At 36.7% G+C, this 21,195-nt stretch overlaps 1 protein-coding gene across 1 annotated transcript in view; it reads left to right on the top strand.

The window, feature by feature from the left end:
- The window catches only part of LOC111155291 (semaphorin 3C), a 175,584-nt gene that overhangs the window by 73,825 nt on the left and 80,564 nt on the right, over positions 1 to 21,195 (top strand). Inside the window, exons 3-4 of the mRNA XM_022515431.1 lie at positions 13,013 to 13,173; positions 14,311 to 14,373. Coding sequence (XP_022371139.1) covers positions 13,013 to 13,173; positions 14,311 to 14,373 — 224 coding nt within the window. The remainder of the gene's footprint in view (positions 1 to 13,012; positions 13,174 to 14,310; positions 14,374 to 21,195) is intronic.

Genomic DNA, 21,195 nt, shown 5'->3' with positions numbered 1-21,195 from the left:
AAGCTTTTCAAAGCTGCAGGAAATGTGGTCCGATCCTTTGTGTTTTTCTTGAAAAGAATCAAAGGGGAGCTCTATTACTATGTAAAGGCACACTCCCGAGGACTCCCTTTAAATCTCTTCTCCAGCAGCTGAGCACTGAGAGTCACTGACCTTGTATTTTAGACAATGTCAGGGGAGAGAGATACAAGAAGAAAGGAGAAAAGGAGGCTTCGGCACTGAAGGACTAGCGAATGTGTTTAAAGTGAAATGAACATGTCTCTACTGTCCCCTACATTTCTCCAACTTGTTTCTCTGTTTTGAAGCCAAATGCAGTAACTTGGCTAAACAATGAGTCACACTGAATTAAATAATGTTTAGATAAAATAGCTGTCTCTTTAGGAAAACATCTCTTTATTTCTTTGTTCATGAAGCCTGGTTCTTTAGATTTGAGAGTTTACTGTATACAGTTTATGATATTTTTCTGTGTGCAAATGAAAATGGGTTTAAGAATGCGTCAAGTGAAAGCCGAGTTCAAGAATTTTGGTTGGTGGGGGTGCTGGGTTATTAAAATCCAAATAGTCTGTCTATGTCTGTCTTACTGAAAGTTGTGTGTGGTCCATCCTGAAAGAATCTGGAGATCAAAAAATTTTGGCAATATACAGCCGTTTTCCAGTTAGTGATAATTGCTATTTCTTCTTTTTCGTAGCTCTCAGCATTTTGTTAGGTGCAGTGACTCCAGATTCCTGTATGAGAATATATTTAAATCATAAAGGTCTGTAGAGAGAGTTTGCACGGCCTGACTCTTGATTAAAGATAATTATATTTCTTTAAACTGACACAAGGTTAAACTAAGCCCTCAGTACGATCAGACTCTTATTTTTAACTGAGCACATCATGAAGAAGAGTATTAACAAGCTGAATATTTTCCAAGACTTTTGTCTATGCGTATGTATTTCCATGCGGACATCTTATAGTTTAGTTATGCAAATATTTTTATTCTACTTCACTCACTCAATATTGCGTCATAAAATAATCTTGCCCTTGAGAACTCTTTAGTAGCAGAATTTATCTAACAAACTTGTCAGTGATCATGTCCTGCACTTGCTCAGATTTTTTTTTCCACTGGCACCTTCAGCAGCTTTGGAAAAATCAACCATTTTGGTTTGATACATGAGGAGTTTGCATCATTGCCTGTTGCTTGTGTGACATCCAAGAAGTTTGCTTTTTTCCATGTTGGTTGATTCCTTACTTCTGCTTGACAAAGCCTGCCCAATTCCTCCTCTTTATCAACTCCAAAAACTTATGATTATCCTTGAATCTCCCATCTCAGGGCTTCTATTTAAGCTCTTTCTACTCCCTGGAAAATGTTTCTTTATTAACCCATATTTATTCCTCAGGTCACGGCTTATATGACACTTGGCTACTGCAGCTTTTTCTGACTCCTGATGCAAAGCAGCTGCCCTTGCCTTAAACACTTATCCTGTCTTTTACCACACTTTCTTGGTGTTTGGCAAATGTTGGCATTTATCACTGTGATTATTAGTTTAATAGATAAAGTGCCTCAACTAGTATTTGTTGAATGAAGACATAAAATGAAGATGTAAGGTCAAGCATTTCCTTCTGTTTAAGATTTCCTTGTTATTTCCAGGAAGACTTCACCTTCCTTCAGTTCTGCCTTAATTTTCCGAGTTATCATTATTTTTTAAGACTTCTTTATTTATTTTGGAAAGAGAGAGAGAGAGCAGTAGCAAGAGGGGCAGGGAGAGGGAGAGAGAGAATCTCAAGCAGACTCTGTGCTGATCGTGGAGCCCAGCGGTGATGGAGGGACTTGATCTCAGAACCCTGAGTTCATGACCTAAGCCAAAACCCAGAGACCCATGCTTAACCAACTGAGCCACCAAGGTGCCCCTGAGTCATCGTCTAATGCTGTAGTTGTTAGTGTCCCTCCATTTTGCACTATCCACTTTAAGGAGATCAGGAATGTTTATCTTTTTACCTAGCCCTGGCTTACACACTATCTATTGGATAACTGAATAAATATACATCACTGTTAGGTCCCCCAATAATGGGTCCGTGATTAAAGGAGAAAGATTGATATAAAGTGAAGGTCAAGCAAAGCTTTATTTCACGCCAGGCATCAAGAATCAGACTGACTGCCCAGGGCCGTGCCTCTTACAGAGAGGGCGACCCTTCTCTGTGTCACAGACTAGCTTTTAAGGGCAAAGGCCATGCGGTTGGGCCTGGCCACGCACAGGTAGCCAATGAAATTGTAACACACAGAGAAAGCTGCACAGTGATGCTAAGTGACCAATTGAATTACAATTTACCCTATAGTAGACATTTGACCCAGCCTATCACACCTTGGTTAGAATTGGCGCCCAAAAGGCTCCCAAAGGGCAGGGCCCATACTCCTTGGTAGCTAGGGAGACAGTATGCAACTCCCCACTGATCGGATGTCTCTACCTGTTCTGACCCATACTTGTATCTGGGCTTTATTACCTGGGGCTGGTTTCCAGGACTTGTTTTTCAGTAAGTCCCCTGGGGGAAGGGGAGCAGGGAGAGTTTAAGGGTTAAACAACAAGGTTATTTTTTAACCTTAATGGAAGCCTCTGGCTAAAAGGTCCTTACAATCACAAAGAATATTTCAATTTTGTATAGAGCCTACTGTATGATATAAAAGGTAAGCATTGTGTCCTAGAGACCCGTGGCGTGAAGTTTACAGAATTTTATGGGGGTGAAAAGTGACAAGAAACTCACCTTGCACATGGAATCTCCCACTACTCTCGCTACAATCAAGGGGGCTGACTGGAAGTTCTCACTAGAAGGCTACAAGATATCCCAAGGAAGTTTTGTTTCAAAGTGTGGAAAACCAATACCCAGTTCAAATTTTGTGACAGACAAGTGTTAAATGCTTCTGTAAAAATCTTTCCATATAATGTATCCAGTGTGATCACTTTGGGGATTATCATGGAGGAGTGGGGTATATTGTATTCTGGGTGCTCTGGGATTTCGCTGGTGTGATATACCATGTTAGCTCTTCGCCCCTGCCCACAGTACACATGTTGGTTTGAGGGATTGTCTTCTTGTTTTTAAATTTCTATGTATCACCATCAGAAGCTTTTTAGCACTAATATTTTAAAATAGGTCCTCTTACTCTTTATTTTCTGTGAATAATTTTTAACAGTTGTTTTCATATTATAGCCTGCTTTTAAAACTTAATAGCATGAAAAATGTTTTCCGTATCTTCAAATCTCTACATATATAATTGTAATGATAGCATAATACTATATTTGTTATTATATTAGCATTATATTATATTATATACTAATTTATACCATTCTCCAATTGTTATTATATCCCCTTAGTTGTTTTTTTGTTTTGTTTTGTTTTTGGCTTTCTCTTGTTGCATTTCTGCTTTTGTTTTGCTAATTACCTTGGACTGATGGTTTTGAATACCTTGCCCCAAGGCAGCTTTTCCAGAAGTGTCAAGAGTTGTAGAAAGGAGGTGTCAGATGAAGTGTTTCCTCCTCTACAAGTTATCTCCCTTGTTTACATCTCAAGTGGACACTTTGAAACTGAGGCCTTCCTGACAGTAGGGACACCAGTGATGAAAATGATGGCTCAGCTCCTTCATGCTGTCCTCTACAGCTTAACAATGGATTCAGATTTGGTTCTACTTTCCAGAAGTTACTTCCTTCTAGTTCAGAGACTCTCAAGACATCTTAACTATTTCCCAATTGTATATTCTTCATACCCTGAGATAGAATCTAGCCACCACTTCCCATACAAGGAGCCAGAGATTGGCACCTAACATCCTTGAAGTGTGCTTTCCTGTCTCCCAAGTGAGCTTAGAGGAAGGGAGGTCAGAGTTTGTAATGCTCCAGTTGATTGAAGTATACAACACAAACTGAATATGCTTTAGGTAGGGGAAAGGAATGCCTTAGTTTTTGGTTTAGCTTAATTTTTCCAGAAAAACACAGTTGTATTTCTTTGGTCATATTTCTAAGATATGTTTTTAAACATAACCTTTTTTCCTGTGAGATTTATGGTAATGTGAAAGATTACATTAGCTTTACAGATATTCTACAACAGTAGGTAATACTTATAAACAGTGGAAAAGGAATTATTTTCATGGACATTTTTATTGCTGCAAGGAACATTAGAGATCATTCTCATTTATAATCTCATTCTTCCTTTTATTCTGTGGATAATAGAGCCAAGGTTGGGGTGGGTAGAAGGGAGTGTTTGGGGGAAGGGGGACAAATCAAACCCTGTATCAACAAATGGTGAGCCTAGAACTTTAGTCCCAGTTGGCTAATTCCAAAAATGATTCTACCTTCTCCCCCCTATACACCTTACCCTTTAATAGGAATACATTATAATCACGTAAGCCTGAATTTTTGAAATTTGATAGCATTTTTTTTCTCATTTTATTGGCTCTGGTCATATTTTTGTTTTTGTTTTAGAGAGAAAGCATGAGTGGAGGGAGAAGCAGAGGGGGAGGGAGAGGTTTTTTTTTTTTGTTTTTTTTTTTTGGAGAGAAGTTGAGGGAGTGTATGCAAGTGGGGGAGGGGAGGGAAAGGGGATAAGGGAGAGGAAGGAGAGACTCTCAAGCAGGTTTCATGCCCACCATGGAGCCTGATTTGGGGCTGATCACAGGAACCTGAGATCATGACCTAAACCAAAATCAAGAGTCAGACACTTAACTGACTGAGCCACCCCTCAGGCACCCCTCATTTTCATAATTTTTAACTCATCAAGATTAAAAGATCCTAAGACTCAATATAGAAGGAAAAAGCATAGAATGTGAATGGACAAAGAACTCTGTCTTGTATTCAGACGCAGTTCCAGCTGTAAAGTTATACAGAATACAGAGATGGTATTAGCAAGTCATAGAGTGTAGTCCCCCCCACCCTCTACTCCATGGTATTTTAGAACATTTCAAGTGATCTTCTAAGCAGTCTTTAAGAGAAAACCACAAAGGGTAATTGAGCACATATCAACAGACCTGAGACATAACCTCATCTAGAGGATTAAGGAAGCCTTTATGAAGCATCCAATTTAAGTTACATGGAAACTACTGCTTGAGTTATGAGTGGGTGTTAGAAAATGGCAGGAGGAAGAACATGTACAAAGGCCCTGAGGCAGAAAGGAGAAAGGTATGTTTGAAAATGCGAAAAGAAGGTCAGAAGGGTGAAAACACAAAGAAAAGAGGCAGAAAGTGATGAGTGAATTTTAGTGAGGTAATCTCTAACCAGATCATTGTAAGGACACAAAGAATATTAGATGTTATTCTAAAGGTAATGGAAAGCCGTGTCACACAAGAGAAAGGGTCTTAAAAGTGGAGTGACCATATAATTCAACATCCAAACCATGAATCCTTTCAGAGTACAAAAGAGGCACTATAGATAATTTTGCTGGAAAAACAGCCACAAGCTGTACCATCTAGGGCAAGCTAGAGTGAGAACCATCCTTCTTAAAGGCTTCTGGATATTGGCTAATTTTCCCTCTGACACAACTCCTGGGAGATAGTCTGTATTCACTGTTACCCATCCCTGGCCAGGCTCACTGAATAAAACTGTTTCCCTTGTTCCTTCTCTCATCCAGGTGGCAATTCTCTTCCACTTAGCTAATCATGCCCATCCATCCAAAAACACAGAGAAGTAGATCTTTTTACCTTTACGTGAAATTATGTTTGACTCTTTTCATCTCACTTTCATAGTAGCCTTTTTCAGACTTCGTATGATGGCTTAGTAAGAACAGCATCCCTGAGAATTTTTGATCATTCTCAAGTTGTTTGGAGTGTGGTCATCCCTTCCCCTCACCCCCTGCCATGCTCCTCAAACTAGCAAAGACAATTTGAGGTTCAGAGGCATTTCTTACACTACGTTTGTTATTGCAGAGGTGCAACTGCATATGTACAGGGAGAACATGCTGGAAGCCCAACAAATAGTGTTAAAGTCTGTCCAATTTGAAAAAACGAGGATATTCAACTGAATTCACGGATTAAGGAACTCACCTTGCCTTGAATCCTGGCTCTAGCCTCTTCTACTCATTACCCTGTGACCTTGGTTAGATTGCTCAAATTCTCTGAATTTTAGTTTCATTATGTGTGGAACAGGAATAACATTAAGGCCTAACACAAAGGCTTTGAATGCCAATTAAATGAAATAAGTTTATAAATACCTGAAACCATTTCTCCTACTGGTAAGCCCACACGTGGTGATTATTAGGGGCTATTATTTTTAAGCAAATGTGGTTTTAACAACATGCCTTCTAACTTCTCTTTGCTTTAGGAATTAGGAGGTATGTTTTCATTCTGGTGAAGTTTGACTGCTCTTGTCTCTATCTGCTTGTTTGTCCTAAAGGGACCGGTGAAGTTCATTTTCTAACCCAGTTTCAAAAACAGTGAGCCTTAGGGAGAGGATGGGTCATTTGAGCCGGTACTACTTAAAATTCTTCTGAGATAAGACATTCTGGAGAGGAAATTATCCTGTCACTAGCAATAGCTCTGAAGTAAAAGATAACCTAAGGATTTACTTTGAAATCTGTAGATGCGCATTCTGCCTGGGGGATAGCTAAGGTTTAAGTTGAGAAGGTCACGGTGGGCTAGCCAAACAGAATAACAGAATGTAAGATAAGATTTGGAATTGTTGTGAGGGCCTGGGATCTTCATATTTGTGGCCTTTATTTGAGCAGTGTCTAGTCGGCTGTGATAAGGGCTCAATATGTATGTATTGAACACATAAGTTAATAACACATCATGAACTTTAAATATAATTAATAAGTAACCATAGCATATGCTTCTAATAGAGAGACCCTGGGAATTGATTTTCACTCAAGTAATCTTGTACTTGTCATTTATAAAAGGCCAAAGATAATGTAGTATTCTGAACAAATGAGTTCCCCTACTTAATAGTTTAACAGATACATATTGTTCATGAGAAAGAAGGACTCGCCACCCTCCACCAAGATCACATTTCTCAGAGCATGAATGAGTTTTTATTGACTTAGTCACCACAGAAATGTTAAGATCTCTCACTAGTTCGACAGAGAACAAAAGTTAGTTCTTGTGTGGTTAGAGATAGTGTTATTTATAGACAGAATATATTACTGTATATTAAATTATGTTGTAATTGCTACAGCAATATATTGACTATATTAAAGTGAACCCAGAAGCTTATATTGCTAGGGTTTATATTTTGGAGGAATGTATTATTCTCCCAACCTTGGTGAAATTCTCAAGGCTCCTGGTAGTTTCTATTACAAAGGAAAATCCATGTCAATACATGAATTTCAGGTAAGCATATTGTGCTGCAAATTTTCCCTTGGGGAGCATTGGCATGGAAGGCATTACAGTAATTTTCCATCACAGAACTCTACAATAATGTGGATTTCAGGATAGAAGCATGCTTTTTTTTTTTTTTTTTAAATACTGTTTCCCAGGAGATTTTCCCAGGGACTTAGAGACCTACACTGCCCTTTGTGGGGCACTGCATTTTCTAATACTACATACTCTCAGCTAAGGTTCCTTCTCAAACTGTTGAGCATGTTCTGAGAAACAACACAACTAGTTTTACCTCCAACACTTACAAAAACGATGACATCATTGTTAAGATTTAGAGAAGTAAAAGGACGGTGATTTCTTTGACTTGTTTAGATGAAAGACCAGAAATAGTGATTTCCTTCTCACTAGCCAAATCATTAAATCATTTTCTTTTACTATGACCAAATCACTGAATCATTCATTTGACTTATGTTGGATCTGCATTAAACCAAAATGATGGATTCTTCAGTCATTCTTTTTATAGATAAAAATCCTCAATGCTTTGAACTCATCTCTTTATTCTAAAAAAAAAAAAAGTCTGTTTTGTTTTGTTTTTTTCCCAAGCTCCAGAGTTCAGTTATGGCTAACTAACAGTAATTTAAATAGCATTTAAACAAAATAACCTTGGCTTCTAGGTTTCTAACAGGGCACTTCCTAAGTAAATCTTCCTTGGTTAACAGCTGTCAACTGTCAATGGGCAGCAGGTAATTAAATTTGAAGATAACTTTATGGCTCAGGAAAATAGATAAAATCCTTGAACCAGAAAGGTCTTTAGTTAATGCAGTTATTGCTCCCTCTGGTATTTGAATTAATGCAAGAAATTGATTATTTTCTAATGAAACAGATAAAGAGGAAAGCTGCCATTGTTTGTTACTTGCAAGTAAATTTCGGTTGAGGCTGTTTTCCCGGCTAAGATCACATTCTTGGTTTTATTTCAGTATAGATTAGGAAGAAAGGGAAAAAGAAAAAAGAATATTTAAAAAAGTACTGGAATGAAACAAACCATGATAGAAAGAATGAGAAGGTGGCAGGTAGGGGCTGTGAATACTTGGAAGACGTGGCAGTTAAGAAGGGTTTCTTTTTCTTTTCTTTTTTAAAAATTTTTCTTATTTATTTTAGAGAGAGAGTGCACAAGCAGGGGGAAGCAGCAGGTGGGAGAGGGAGAAGCAGACTCCCGCTGAGCAGAGAGCCCTGCATGGGCTGGATCTCAAGACCCTGGGATCATGCCCTGAGCTGAAGGCATCACTTAACTGACTGAGCCACCCAGGCGTCTCTAGGAAGGGTTTCAACAACAGGAAATGCAAACCTCAATGTGTCTAAAAAAAAAAAAATTGCATGGATTTTTGTTTTTTAATCTTCTGTAACGAAAGTGGTCCAGTGATGATAGAGCAGTTCTAGGATGAGTTCAAAGATTAAATCATTTCTTCAGCCAGGTTTTTTTCTAAATTTTTGCTTGCCATTCTGAGCTCCCAATGTGCATGGTAAGCAGCAACTGCGTCACATATCATAGCCCTCATGTACAAATGTCCAGAGGCAGAAAACGAAATCACCTCTTTTTTTTGGTGCCAGTATTGAAGACAGAAGAAGCCTCTTCGAGTACTCCTGCAGAAGGCTTCCCTTTAATTCTCATTGACCAGCACTCATCACATGTCACATTTAAGCCACTCACGGGCTAGGGGTGAGGTGGGACAACGATGGTAGATAAGGACGGGCTCTGCCTACGGGGAAGATAAGGAAAATTCTCTGTTAGATGGAAGGTCAAGTGTCTCCTGCTCAAAGGAGCACAACCTGACCCACTACTGGGTGTTAGGATAACATATAGATGAGGAAATCAAAATTGGGCAAAGAGTGGTAGCTTTCTTAAAATAGTATGCTCAGTAAGTGTTTAAGCTTGCATTTCATTTCAGGACTGTCTGACTCGGATTGTATACTCCCACCCCAATGGCACACTGTTGCCTATATATCATGATTCACTTTCAGTTTCAATTATAGAACTGCTCCTTTTGGGTGAAACAATCAATGCATCTCTATGTTTGGCTTTTCACTTCAGATTTACTACCTCAGAATCTCTTCTCAGGGCTTTCTCAGAGCTGTCCACTCTCAGAAACTCAACATAACCCCTGAGAAGAATTGGAAAAACTCTACCTGCTGACTTGATATTTCTTTTACTTATTATTTGACAGAGAAGACACAGAGAGAGAGGGAACAGAAGCAGGGGGAGTGGGAGAAGGAGAAGCAGGCTTCCCACGGAGCAGGGAGTCTGATGCGGAGCTTGATTGCAGGACCCTGGGATCATGACCTGAGCCGAAGGCAGACACTTAATGACAGAGCCACCCAGGTGCCCCTGACTGGATAGTTCTGATGGCAAACAGATACTTTAGTTTTACATGTTTGTGGGATGTATCTGCTTTGATTTGAATTTAATCTGTCAACACTCAAGCAATCTCTCTACCAAGGAAATTTCCCTTTCAAATCCCCCAGAACCAGTAAAGGCATGTTCATTTGTCCTGTTCTTAGCTTACAGCTTCCTTTTACCCCCCAGACCAGCTTCTTATAAAATCAATTCCAAATCCTTTCTTTTAAGCATTCTGCTCATCAATTCTTCTTTTCCATTTTTAGCATATCAGGTCTCTATCAATATCATATCTGGAATGCCCTCATCTCACAGTTTTCCAGTCTCACATACTTTAAAATTATCCTGCTGCTCAAACAAATTATTTTCCTTAAATATAATTTTCTTATTTTATTCTCCTGTTCAAATAATTTGAATACATTCTGTGAAAAAATGAAGTATTAAATATATGAATAAATAAAAATCAGGCCATCTGGTCCTCCATGTTTCCTCCATGTGTAAAGAATTGTCCTTACCTGTCTGGTTGAAGCTTGATGTCTTTTCCCAAATCATATAATATAACCCATGTCACTATGGGACGGGCACTCTTTTAAGCACTTGATGTATATCAACAATTTAAACCTCAACACCGCTATGAGGTAGGTACTATTATTATTATTCTGACCTTACACACAAAGACACTAGAGTGCAGAGGGATAAAGTCACCTGCCAAGTATATATGGAAATGAAATGGCATGGGGCATCTGGGTGTCTCAGTGGGTTAAAGCCTCTGCCTTCAGCTCAGGTCATGATCCCAGCGTCCTGGGATTGAGCCCCGCATCGGTCTCTCTGCTCAACAGGGAGCCTGCTTCCTCCTCTCTCTCTCTGCCTGCCTCTCTGCCTGCCTCTCTGCCTACTTGTGATCTCTGTTTGTCAAATAAATAAATAAAATCTTAAAAAAAAAAACAAAACCACACACACAAAAAAAAACCCCATAAAAACAAAAAGAAATGAAATGGCAGAGCTCGGATTCAGACTCTGGTGGTTGGGCCCCAGAGGCCATGAACTCAGTCATATTTTACTTTCCTGGTCTATATATTTCACTGGAGAGTTATTTATTGAAGAGGTATGTGTTGAACATCTATTCTTCACCCCAACCTATCCCTTTCTCCTGATGTTTTTTATAGAAACATTATACAACCATGAGTCTCTTCCATATGATGAAAACCAAGCTTTATATAACATCTTGAATTTTAGGCAAAATCAAGGCAGACTTCGTCTCTGCAAACTTTGAGTGACATTTCTTGGATACTATATTCTCTCATGTTTTGAGCTCTTGGATTTTTTTTCTTTTTTTCCCCTATTTCAGCAATAATCTCTGGTCTGGCAGGAGCTGACTTTTTTCCTGAATGACATCCCTCTCTTCAGTCTTGCTTTCCTCCTGAAAGAAGCAGTTCCAGTTCCGGGACCAGTGGCACCATGATTGCCAACCACATCACCTGTCTGTGATGCCTCCTGAGGCCCAGTAACTTAGAACTAGGTTAGCACGCCACACAGCGCTCTGCATCTCAAATCTCCGATTTCCAGATCTGTCATCTAGTCTCTTGTTTAAATCATCTTTCAGTATCTTTTGTTTCTGTCTTCTCACGTGATTTACTTCTTAAGACTCTTCTGAAGTATTTTTATAACTTCCACATAAAAAAATTTCTACACTGTATTGTCATTGTGTGGACAAAATATCAGAGACTATGTCTTATGATTATGTGTTAGTAATTTTGAGAAATCTAGTTCCTTAAATTAGAAGAAAAAGGGAAAAAAAAGAAAAATGTGTATCTATCCAATTCCATATATCATTTGGATAGTAATTCAAATTTGATAATACTATACTAATAACTAACCAGTAATTATTAGAACGTTTTGAATACTTTTTCTGTCAGTCATTTCTAATATTTATATGTATTCAATTGATTTCCATGGAAACTCTTGGTAGAGGTGATATTGTTGGTTTTTGCAAATGAGAAAATTAAAGCCCAAAGATGTTAAGTAACTTGTTCAATGTCACAGGAAGTTTGGTACCACAGTCTGTCTTCATAATCACTGTGCTACTCCCATGACATTTTCAGATTCTTAGCTAGATATAGAACTGCTTGAAGAATATAATGGCAAACATTCTGAACTGATATGCCCAGGAAATAGGTTAAATTTGTGACTTCTCTATCCTTGCATATGGGATATGGCCCAAGAGTTCACAGACTATAGATCATGTCTTTCTATAAGAATTCTTACCGTTTCAAGCTTTGGTTTAAGTCACACCACAGCCTATGAGAATTTCTAGAAGTATATTTGTGATTCAATGTCTAAAATTTAGAAATAATTCATCATTGAAACAGTAAATTATGAAAGCAGACTGCTTTGTAGAGTTTGTCACTCTCTTAAGGTCATAATCCCAAGAATGAAGAAATACTTCACCATTTGAATGGGAAAGGCATAAATTGTAAAAAGAAGTATTTTGCCTGGAAAAAAATTGAATGTGCTATGCTGATTGTTGTTTTTTTTAATTGTCGTGGTGCATTCATTGTCTTCAAAGTTCGGCTTTATGGGCACATATTTTGCACATGTTGTAAAAGAAGTTAAATGAGCATGAGTCAGTGATCATTGAGATACTGAAAATCTAAACATTCAGATCATCTGAATATTTGTGGTTTACTTTTTGATATATACATAGCCAGACTGTCATTTAAGCAGCATTGTCTTCTGGATGAGGTATAACAGGCAAAGAGTAGGTTTGTTTTCAAGTAATTTATAGAAAAAAAAAAATCAAACTAGTTAGAATTATGTTGAGGAAGAAAGGTAAATATTTCAAGTAGAAAATACCAATCTTAAAATGATGAATGTATTGATTATAACCATAAAACATTAAGAGAAGTTAAGAAGACATCATACTGTCGTTATTTTGTTTTGTTTTTTTTCTTCAATCTGCTCATTTACTCTGTTTTTTTGGTTGATCTATTTTAGTTTCGAGCTGATGATAGCCAGTGATAAAACTGAGATGAGATTCTTGCATAATATGAATAATTTTGCAATAAAATAGAATCATAAACTTCAACATTGCATTTATTGATTTCTTTATGTTTTATTTCAATATAGAAACAATAAATAAAAATAACCACTAACGTAATTCTTTTAAATTAATTTATTATCATAGGAAGGAAAACACGTCTTAACTTTTTTGGTAAATATTTCATTAAATAATTTTAATTATTTTCATTAAATAATTTTCATTTATAATTTTCATTAAAATAATAATTTTCATTAAAATAATAGAATCATGGAACCAAGATACACTATTTTCACTGTGCTATTCACTATTTCAGAGCTTCGTGAAACCAAGACCTCTGAATACTTCAGCCTGTCCCACCACCCTTTAGACTACAGGATATTATTAATGGATGAAGATCAGGACCGGATATATGTGGGCAGCAAAGATCACATTCTTTCCTTGAATATTAACAATATAAGTCAAGAACCTTTGAGTGTAAGTTTATCATTTCTATGAAGGCCATGTTGAGTTAGGTTCCTTTTTCTTTAAAAATTTCAAATAAAATGAAAAAATTGTGTATTCCATTAGAACTATAAAAAATACAGGCCGCATGTCAACAAATAATCGGAAGTTAGTACTTACTTCATAGACTGAAAATATAATCAATTCAGTTCTCACTGTCTAGCTTCATAGATTTTAACACTTCAAAATCTAAAACTAAATGAGAAAACACTTCCTGTGTATGTGTTTGCATATGATTGTTTGTGGGTGTGGATACAGAGAGAGAGATAGAAAGATAGACAGACAGAAAGAAGCATACAATATAGCCTGAAAAAATGATCAGACTAAAGGAAGATCTACCTTGTCATCTGTATGTAATCCAAGAAGGCCTTAAAAAGAACCATTATTAAGTGTACTGTTCTTTGAACAAGTGTGACCTATATTTATCATTCTATCTCATAAGAAGGACATAAATTGGTCTTCATGGAGTAAAGAAATAAAAGTTAATTAATTATACGTTTATTACAACAAGGAGATTTCTGAATTTATTATTTTAACAAGGGTCAGTGGCTGACAATTAAAAAAAATAATCATCATCATCACTGTCAGACTTGACCCAAAGCTATTGTGACTTAGAACACTAGCTGAGTATTTCAGAGAGGGAATCTCTTGGATTCAATCCAAGTTATTTTAGCTGTTGAGGCTAGGGGCCTGTTTTAAGTAAATCTACCAGCCTGACTGTGGTTTACCAAAAATAATAGTAAACCAAAATGGTAATATAAATATAATTCATTGTGATGTAAGCAGTTGAAAAAAGAATAATGGAAAAGGAGGGAAATACACATTTTATTGTACACATGAATGACATTATTTTAATATGTCATTAGGAAATGGGCACATATTATTGAAAGTCTTTTGTTAAAGGAAAAATTGATGAGAAAAATAAAAACAGTTATTAGAATAAAATAATAAAATCTTTGTGAATTTCAGTTCATAAACTGAAAGAAAGAATCTTGAAATATAAATACAGAAATGCCTTAAAGAAATGTGTTAACATAAAGTAGATGAAGAGCACTGAGCTGTCCTAAGTATAAGTGAGATTATGTAACCTTTATTTTCCTTTCCGAGCAGGTTTTCTGGCCAGCATCTACAATCAAAGTCGAAGAGTGCAAGATGGCTGGCAAAGATCCCACAGTGAGTGCCTAAAAAAGCTCTAAAACTTAAATATTTGGTCTTTGAATCCATGTACCTCGAGTGCAGCCAAGAGTGAGACAAAGGGTGTTGGTATTTTAAATCCTCTGCTGGACACATGGTAAAAAATGAAAATGCAAAGGAATTGGAACTCTTAAACACTGTAACTTAGGAATTTCTGACTTGGTAAAAACTTCTTGCCTTCCTTTCATTATTGCATTCTGACACTTTTCATGATGGATTTCAGTAATAACCCCTGTTCGAGTGGATCCAACCTGCAGAATTCTCAGCAGGCCGCTGAAATAATGATAATGCAAGTGTCTGGAGAAGCTCCCAGATACCATGTGGGCTTTTCCAAAGAAAGATCTCGGCAAAAGGGTACTGGTGAGCCAGCACATTCCAGAGGCATAAATCACCAATGATTACCGATATCTTTGTTAGTTAAAAATAACCACGGAAACAAAAATCAAGGCAACTATGAATATCAATAAATGTTCAGTGTGCAACATTTGTACAAATTGTATATCTTATGTGGAATTCCAAATAAAGAGTTAAGAAAGAAATCTATGTGGATTTCTGCAAACAACTTGCTGAAACTGATACATTAAATTATTCTCAAATATGCTAAAACAAATACATGGAGCCGATCTTCAGTGTACATGTTTGTTAATTTTATAATGAAGCATGTACATCATTTTGCCTTGTCTCAAATTGTGAAAACTCTCATAATGGAACTGTATATCAGAATTACCCATCTTACACAAATAATTTGGTAAAGAACTTTTTTAATGCATTGATTCACTTTTTCAGTCATTCATTCCACCAATATAGATTGAGCCCCTATTATGTGCCTAGCATAATGTTTATTGCTACAGCCATAATATATACCAAAATAGACAGTCTGATTCTCCTCAACTTTATTATCTTGCTGGAGAAGCCAACATTAATTGAAGGAGCATGGAAGTTCTTATGCAGGTATGAAGTTGAAATACAGTGGCTGGTTAGAAAAACTAGTATTTGTACACATACATACACACAATCAGATCTGAGGTCATAAGAAATAACAGCTTTGACTTTGTGTAAAAAATGTTGACTAAGCACTCATTAAAAGTGTAGCGGTAAGAAATGTTGATTTCAGGGTCCAAGGCTATGCACTAAGATTTGATAGTGAGGGTTTCAGAGATGCGTCGAGGTGGTTCAAGGAAAAGACTAATCCTTGTGGAAAGAGGAAGTGTGAAAATTAAACTTTTATTTTCATTGACTCTTTACTCTCTGGGATGAGGTTCTGAAAAGTTCTGGTGCAAGACAGGGCCATGGAAGACCCCGGCATCTAGTATCTCTGGGTCCCTCTGGAGGGTGTTGTTGAGAGCTGGTGATTCAGTTCTGGGTCTCACATTTCCAGGTTTAGAATTCATCTTTTAAGAGAAGTTTTCAGACGGGCAGAAAGAGCTTGCAGAGGCATATTTGCTTCCCACAGGATCTGCTGGACCATAGTTTATGGGAAAAAAAATCCAGAAAAATGTGTAAGAAACACTAAAAAAAAAATACATTATGCTTATCTTCTAGGGAACAAATAGTAGAAAGTGTAATGTTGTGGAGAAGTCTTTTTTTGTCCCATGAAGCTATTATTTCAATAATGTACGTGAATTTAAATGTTTTCATTCATCCTTTAATGTAGAGATTTGCCCCACTGGTGTGCATTCTTCCATGTCTTGTTTTTTGCCACAATAATATCCTGTGACTGTAATTACTGTATTTAGTTGTCCTCTTTGTTCAAAAAGATTTTCATTTCCCATTCATACAAAGTGTCACAGATAGAATATGTAGGATTTAGATACCATTGCACATTTTCTTTCCAAAGATTGGTGTTGATTTTCTGAAGAATCTTAGCCAAATCATTTGATGTCTTTCCTCCTTTGGCAAAATGGAAATGCTCTGTCATTTGCTTTCTTGTAATTAAGAGTCATGAGATGAAATCTTCAATATATGCTTACATTTTCCCATAGTTTTATCATGCTGTAATATCATTCATGGATATCTTTAAATTCTGCTCTGTAGCCAATTAGTATACATAACAGAAGTTAACTGGTAGAGGGTTCTGTTCTAGTATGGCCAGCATTGTTAGGTGCTGGGAAATAATCAAACTAACTTCTAAATACATGTTCTATGAAGAGAAGAGAATGTTTGACCAACCCAGTTAATTTCATACATGTGAAGAAGTACTTACAGAGAAATGTCCTTTAATCAGGCCACAAGAAAAAGACCAATGGTAGGGAAAGGTTGTTGTTATTGTTATTGTTGTTATTATTATTACATTCTTTAATGAAACTAAATAGTCAAGCATCTCTTAATTCTGTTAGAAGAAATATCAACTAATACTTTCTATTTTATTTAAAAACAGGGGAATCTTAATTTGTGAAAATCCGTTAACTATTGTGAAGGAACCAAAGGTGAATAAGATGGAGTCTCTATCTTTAAGAGTCTTTGTAATACACTAGAGATGATGAGACATATACGTAATACCTATCAAATAACAGTAGTCAACATTTAATGGAATGGACCAGACACCGTTCTAAGTCTTTCTTTTTTTTCAAAGACTTTATTTATTTATTTGAGAGAGAGAGAGAGTGAGAGAGAGTATGAGAGGGGAGAAAGTCAGAGGGAGAATCAGACTCCCTATGGAGCTGCCAGCATGATCCCAGCACTCTGGGATCTGAGCCGAAGGCAGTTGTTTAACCAGCTGAGCCACCCAGGTGCCCTCTAAGTCTTTCTTTTAATCCTTGCCATGATGCTACAAGATGGACATTATTGTCACCATTCGCATTTTTTTTTTAAAGATTTTATTTATTTAGTTGACAGACGGAGATCACAGAGAAGCAGGCAAAGAGAGAGGAGGAAGCAGGCTCCCCGCTGAGCAGAGAGCCCGATGCGGAGCTCAATCCCAGGACCCTGGGATCACGACCTGAGCCGAAGGCAGAGGCTTTAACCCACTGAGCCACCCAGGCGCCCCCACATTTTTAAGATTAAAAAAAAATCACTAAAAGAGTGAGGAACTTACCACAGCTGTCCTGCTAGCAAGTGGGCAGGAGGCCACTGTCTTATCTGATAAAACATGCCCTCTCACTAGGAAGAATTCGGTAAATGCTAAGGTTACCCACAACAGACAAAGAAAAAAAAAAAACACTGCAGTTGGGGTATTTAGGAAAGTTTTGATAGATTTTACTGGCAATTATACTGGCTCTATATTAACTTTCTTTATTTTATTTCAATGATACTGAAATTCAAATAAGTATTACCCTTTTCCTCTTTCAGCCTTTGACACCAAGTACATGTGGTTGCCTTATTCAGTCATCTTCCCATCTTTTTAACCTCAGGCATCCACTCACCATCTAAAGTGACAGTGCAGATGTCGCTTCTCTGGGAAGTCTTATTGGGGTGGCTGTCCCTCTGTGTATGCTGGAAACACTCTGACATATATTGCTGTGTTTGTAACTATTACTCTCCCCTTATTGATTGGAAGTACTGGGTAATGTCATTATTCTCTGTGCCCAGACCTGTACCTAGGCACTTAATAAAGTTGAACAAGAACTGAAAAAATTCAAAGTATGGGAATCTGTTCCAAGTGATTGTCAGAAGTTGGGGGTAGGATGCAGTGGATGGTGAGCTTATTAATGCCTTTAAATTAATAATATTTGTAATAAATTCATTATGCACATATTTTAGAAGTTCATTTTGGTTAAAGTAAAATATTTTTATTTTACATATTATATTAATCATCTACTTACGCAAAACATAAACTAGTGACAGTTAAAATCCATACTGCTGTAGCTATTGAAAGAAAATATACAGCATGGACTTAAGCATCTCTTATTCCTTTAGATTTTTTTAATGTATCAAATTTTAATTACTTAGAAAAAATAACACTTATTAGAGAATAATTCAAGATAGACAAAAATTTGATCCCAGTAATCATATATCATAATAAACTAATGTTTATAAAGAAAATACATGATCATGGTGGGAATATAACTAATTTTCTGCCTAGCTAAAGAGACTATAACCTGCCTCCCATTTCCCTCTCTGCCCCTTTGTATTCACATTCCTCTATGCTCCATTTGTTTCTAAATATTAATATTTTATTCATACTCTAAATAAATTGAGCTTAAACAGTAGCACATGCTGTCAAACATATCCAATGAGATAGGGCATAATGAATGCACTGAGTAAATACTGTAAGAGATTGTTGGAAAATTAAGCAGGATTACATATATTTAGATATATGTACATTAAATGCACAGAATGTCAAACTTTATTTATTAATTGAGGAATATCAGTATCCCTATTTATGTGACCAAAGGATCCCAAACTACTGGATAATATACTTTCTTTAGAAATATATTTATCAAGGGGCGCCTGGGTGGCTCAGTGGGTTAAAGCCTCTGCCTTCGGCTCAGGTCGTGATCCCAGCGTCCTGGGATCGAGCCCCGAGTCAGGCTCTCTGCTCAGGGGGGAGTCTGCTTCCTCTTCTCTCTCTGCCTGCATCTCTGCCTACTTGTGATCTCAGTCTGTCGAATAAATAAATAAAATCTTAAAAATATATATATATATATTTATCAAAATATTTTGATTTATTGCTCACACCAAAGATGTGTAGGCCAAGAAGAAAAGAATAAGAGATTTTTTTTCCGCATTGCTTAGTTTGGGCAATGAGGAGTCAGTATTTTTAAAGCCTTAAGCATCTGGGCTCCAGGACATATTTCAAAAACATTCCTGTTAAAAATTACATAACAAATACATGTTTAGTATGGAATCTTTGAAGACCTAGAAAAGCATGTAAAATTCAACAGAAAACAATCTCTTCTGAGTTCTTTGACCCTAGAAACTTAACCTCGCTGTGCTTCAGTTTCCTTGTCTGCATAATGGGCATTCTCATCATCTCTACCTTACTGGGTTGTTACGAGGATTAATGAGTTAATATGTTAAGAGAGCTTAGAACAGTATATCGCACACAGTAAGTGGTATATTACTATTAAGTAAATAAAATGAATTCCACTACCCCAAAGTAATCACTTAAAAATTAGATTGTTTGAAATGTTTAAGAATATAGAAAAAATGGTATTATATTCTGCATAATGTTAACAGCTTAATTTTTCATTTAGCATTGTATCAGGAAATAGTTTTAAAAAAGAACTAGCAATTAAAAAAGAAAAAATCCACAGTATTGAACTTCACTGAAGATGCATTCTCCAAACCTTTCATAGAGGATCTCTACTAATCTCTGTTCAGGACAAATGCCCTGTCTACTTCACCAGGCTTTTCTGACCATTGAAATAAAAAAAATACATATGAAAGAATCCAGTATCTAACACTGTGCGTATTTATGATTTGCCAGACACGATTCCAAGTGCTTCATTAGTATATTGTTCACAACAAATGTTATCATCACCATTTACAAGTAAAAAGATTTAAGCACAGAGAGGCTAAGTAAATGCCTCAAGTTCAAACACCTACTGAAAGGTAAAGCTAGAGTTTGAACCCGGTCAATTGGCTCTGATATCTGTACACGTAAATCCACCATCCACTGCCCATCTAAAGACTATGGCATGATGACAGACCAACTCTAATTGCCTCTCCGGTTTCATCACACAGTAATTCACTATCCCCTCTAGGCACTGCTTCCTGAGTAAACCCTGCCCTGTCATGCCCCCATTATTTTGTTCATATTCTCTTTCTTTCTGTTGGAAAGCTCTTTCTTTATGCTTTTGCCTGTCAAAATAGCTAGCTTATTCTTCAAGTCCCAGCACCAATGACACCCCTTTACAAACCCTCACACCTAAGTCAGCGTTATTCATTCTCTCTTCTCTCCTCCTACAGCATATTTTTGAAAAAAATATGACTCTAATATAGCATCCGCATGTAGCCTCATGTATTATGGTTTCCTTTCTCTGAAAGGAGAAATTGAATTTATTTATTTCACTGTTGCTGGTACCATATACAGTGTTTACAAAAAAATGAGTTCAGTAATTTTTGCTGGAGAGCATTGATATGATTGCTGTGGTCTAAATCAGAAATAATGTGAACAAAAGCTATGGAAATGGAAAGGACCTAGAAAATAATTTTCAATAACTAACTGATCTATTTTTTCTTTTGAGTTTTTCTCTGTGGGGAAGGTTGTAGGAGCACACTGGGTATCATCAGGTAGCCTGGAAATCTGTCTCACAGTGAACCCACTCCTTTCTTTACAAAAATTGGATGGTGGAGGATAGCCATGGTTCAAGACCCAGCTCAGTTACTTATTAAAACTAGAGTACTTCATTTAACCTCTTTGGGACTCAAGTTTCTCATCACTAAAATGGGACTAATACTTTAATTGGAACATTGCTTTGAAGATTAAAATACTTAACATCAAAGTATTAAGAGCTCTGTAAACATTAATAACTTGGAAAAACTCTCCTCTACCCACTGTAGATTCCTTACCCAAGGACAAATTATAAAGTGATTGAAAGTACAAGATTCAATGTTAAACACATTTGTGCTTGAAAATCCGTTTAACCTATTTCTAGCTCAATGATCTCAAGCAAATTAACTAAAAAAGCTCTATGCTCTATTTTGCTGGAGTTGAGTTGTACCAAACTGAATGAATGTGAACTGCCCAAATGGCATAAGTACCTTCAATAAATAGAAGCTATAAAGGTGAAAAATCAAACCTCCTGGGAAGTAAAACAGGTTAAATATGTAAAATGATCATTCTAAAGTCTAGGGAATGATAAATTCCCAACAAATATTGATCATGATAAGTAGATATAAAATATACAGAGAGATAGA

The sequence above is a fragment of the Enhydra lutris genome, unplaced genomic scaffold, assembly GCF_002288905.1.
Source record: "Enhydra lutris kenyoni isolate GAN:26980312 unplaced genomic scaffold, ASM228890v2 scaffoldscaffold40, whole genome shotgun sequence".
NCBI lineage: Eukaryota > Metazoa > Chordata > Mammalia > Carnivora > Mustelidae > Enhydra > Enhydra lutris.
The sequence above is the reverse complement of the archived record's forward strand: the minus strand, read 5'-3'. Positions and strand labels throughout refer to the sequence as shown.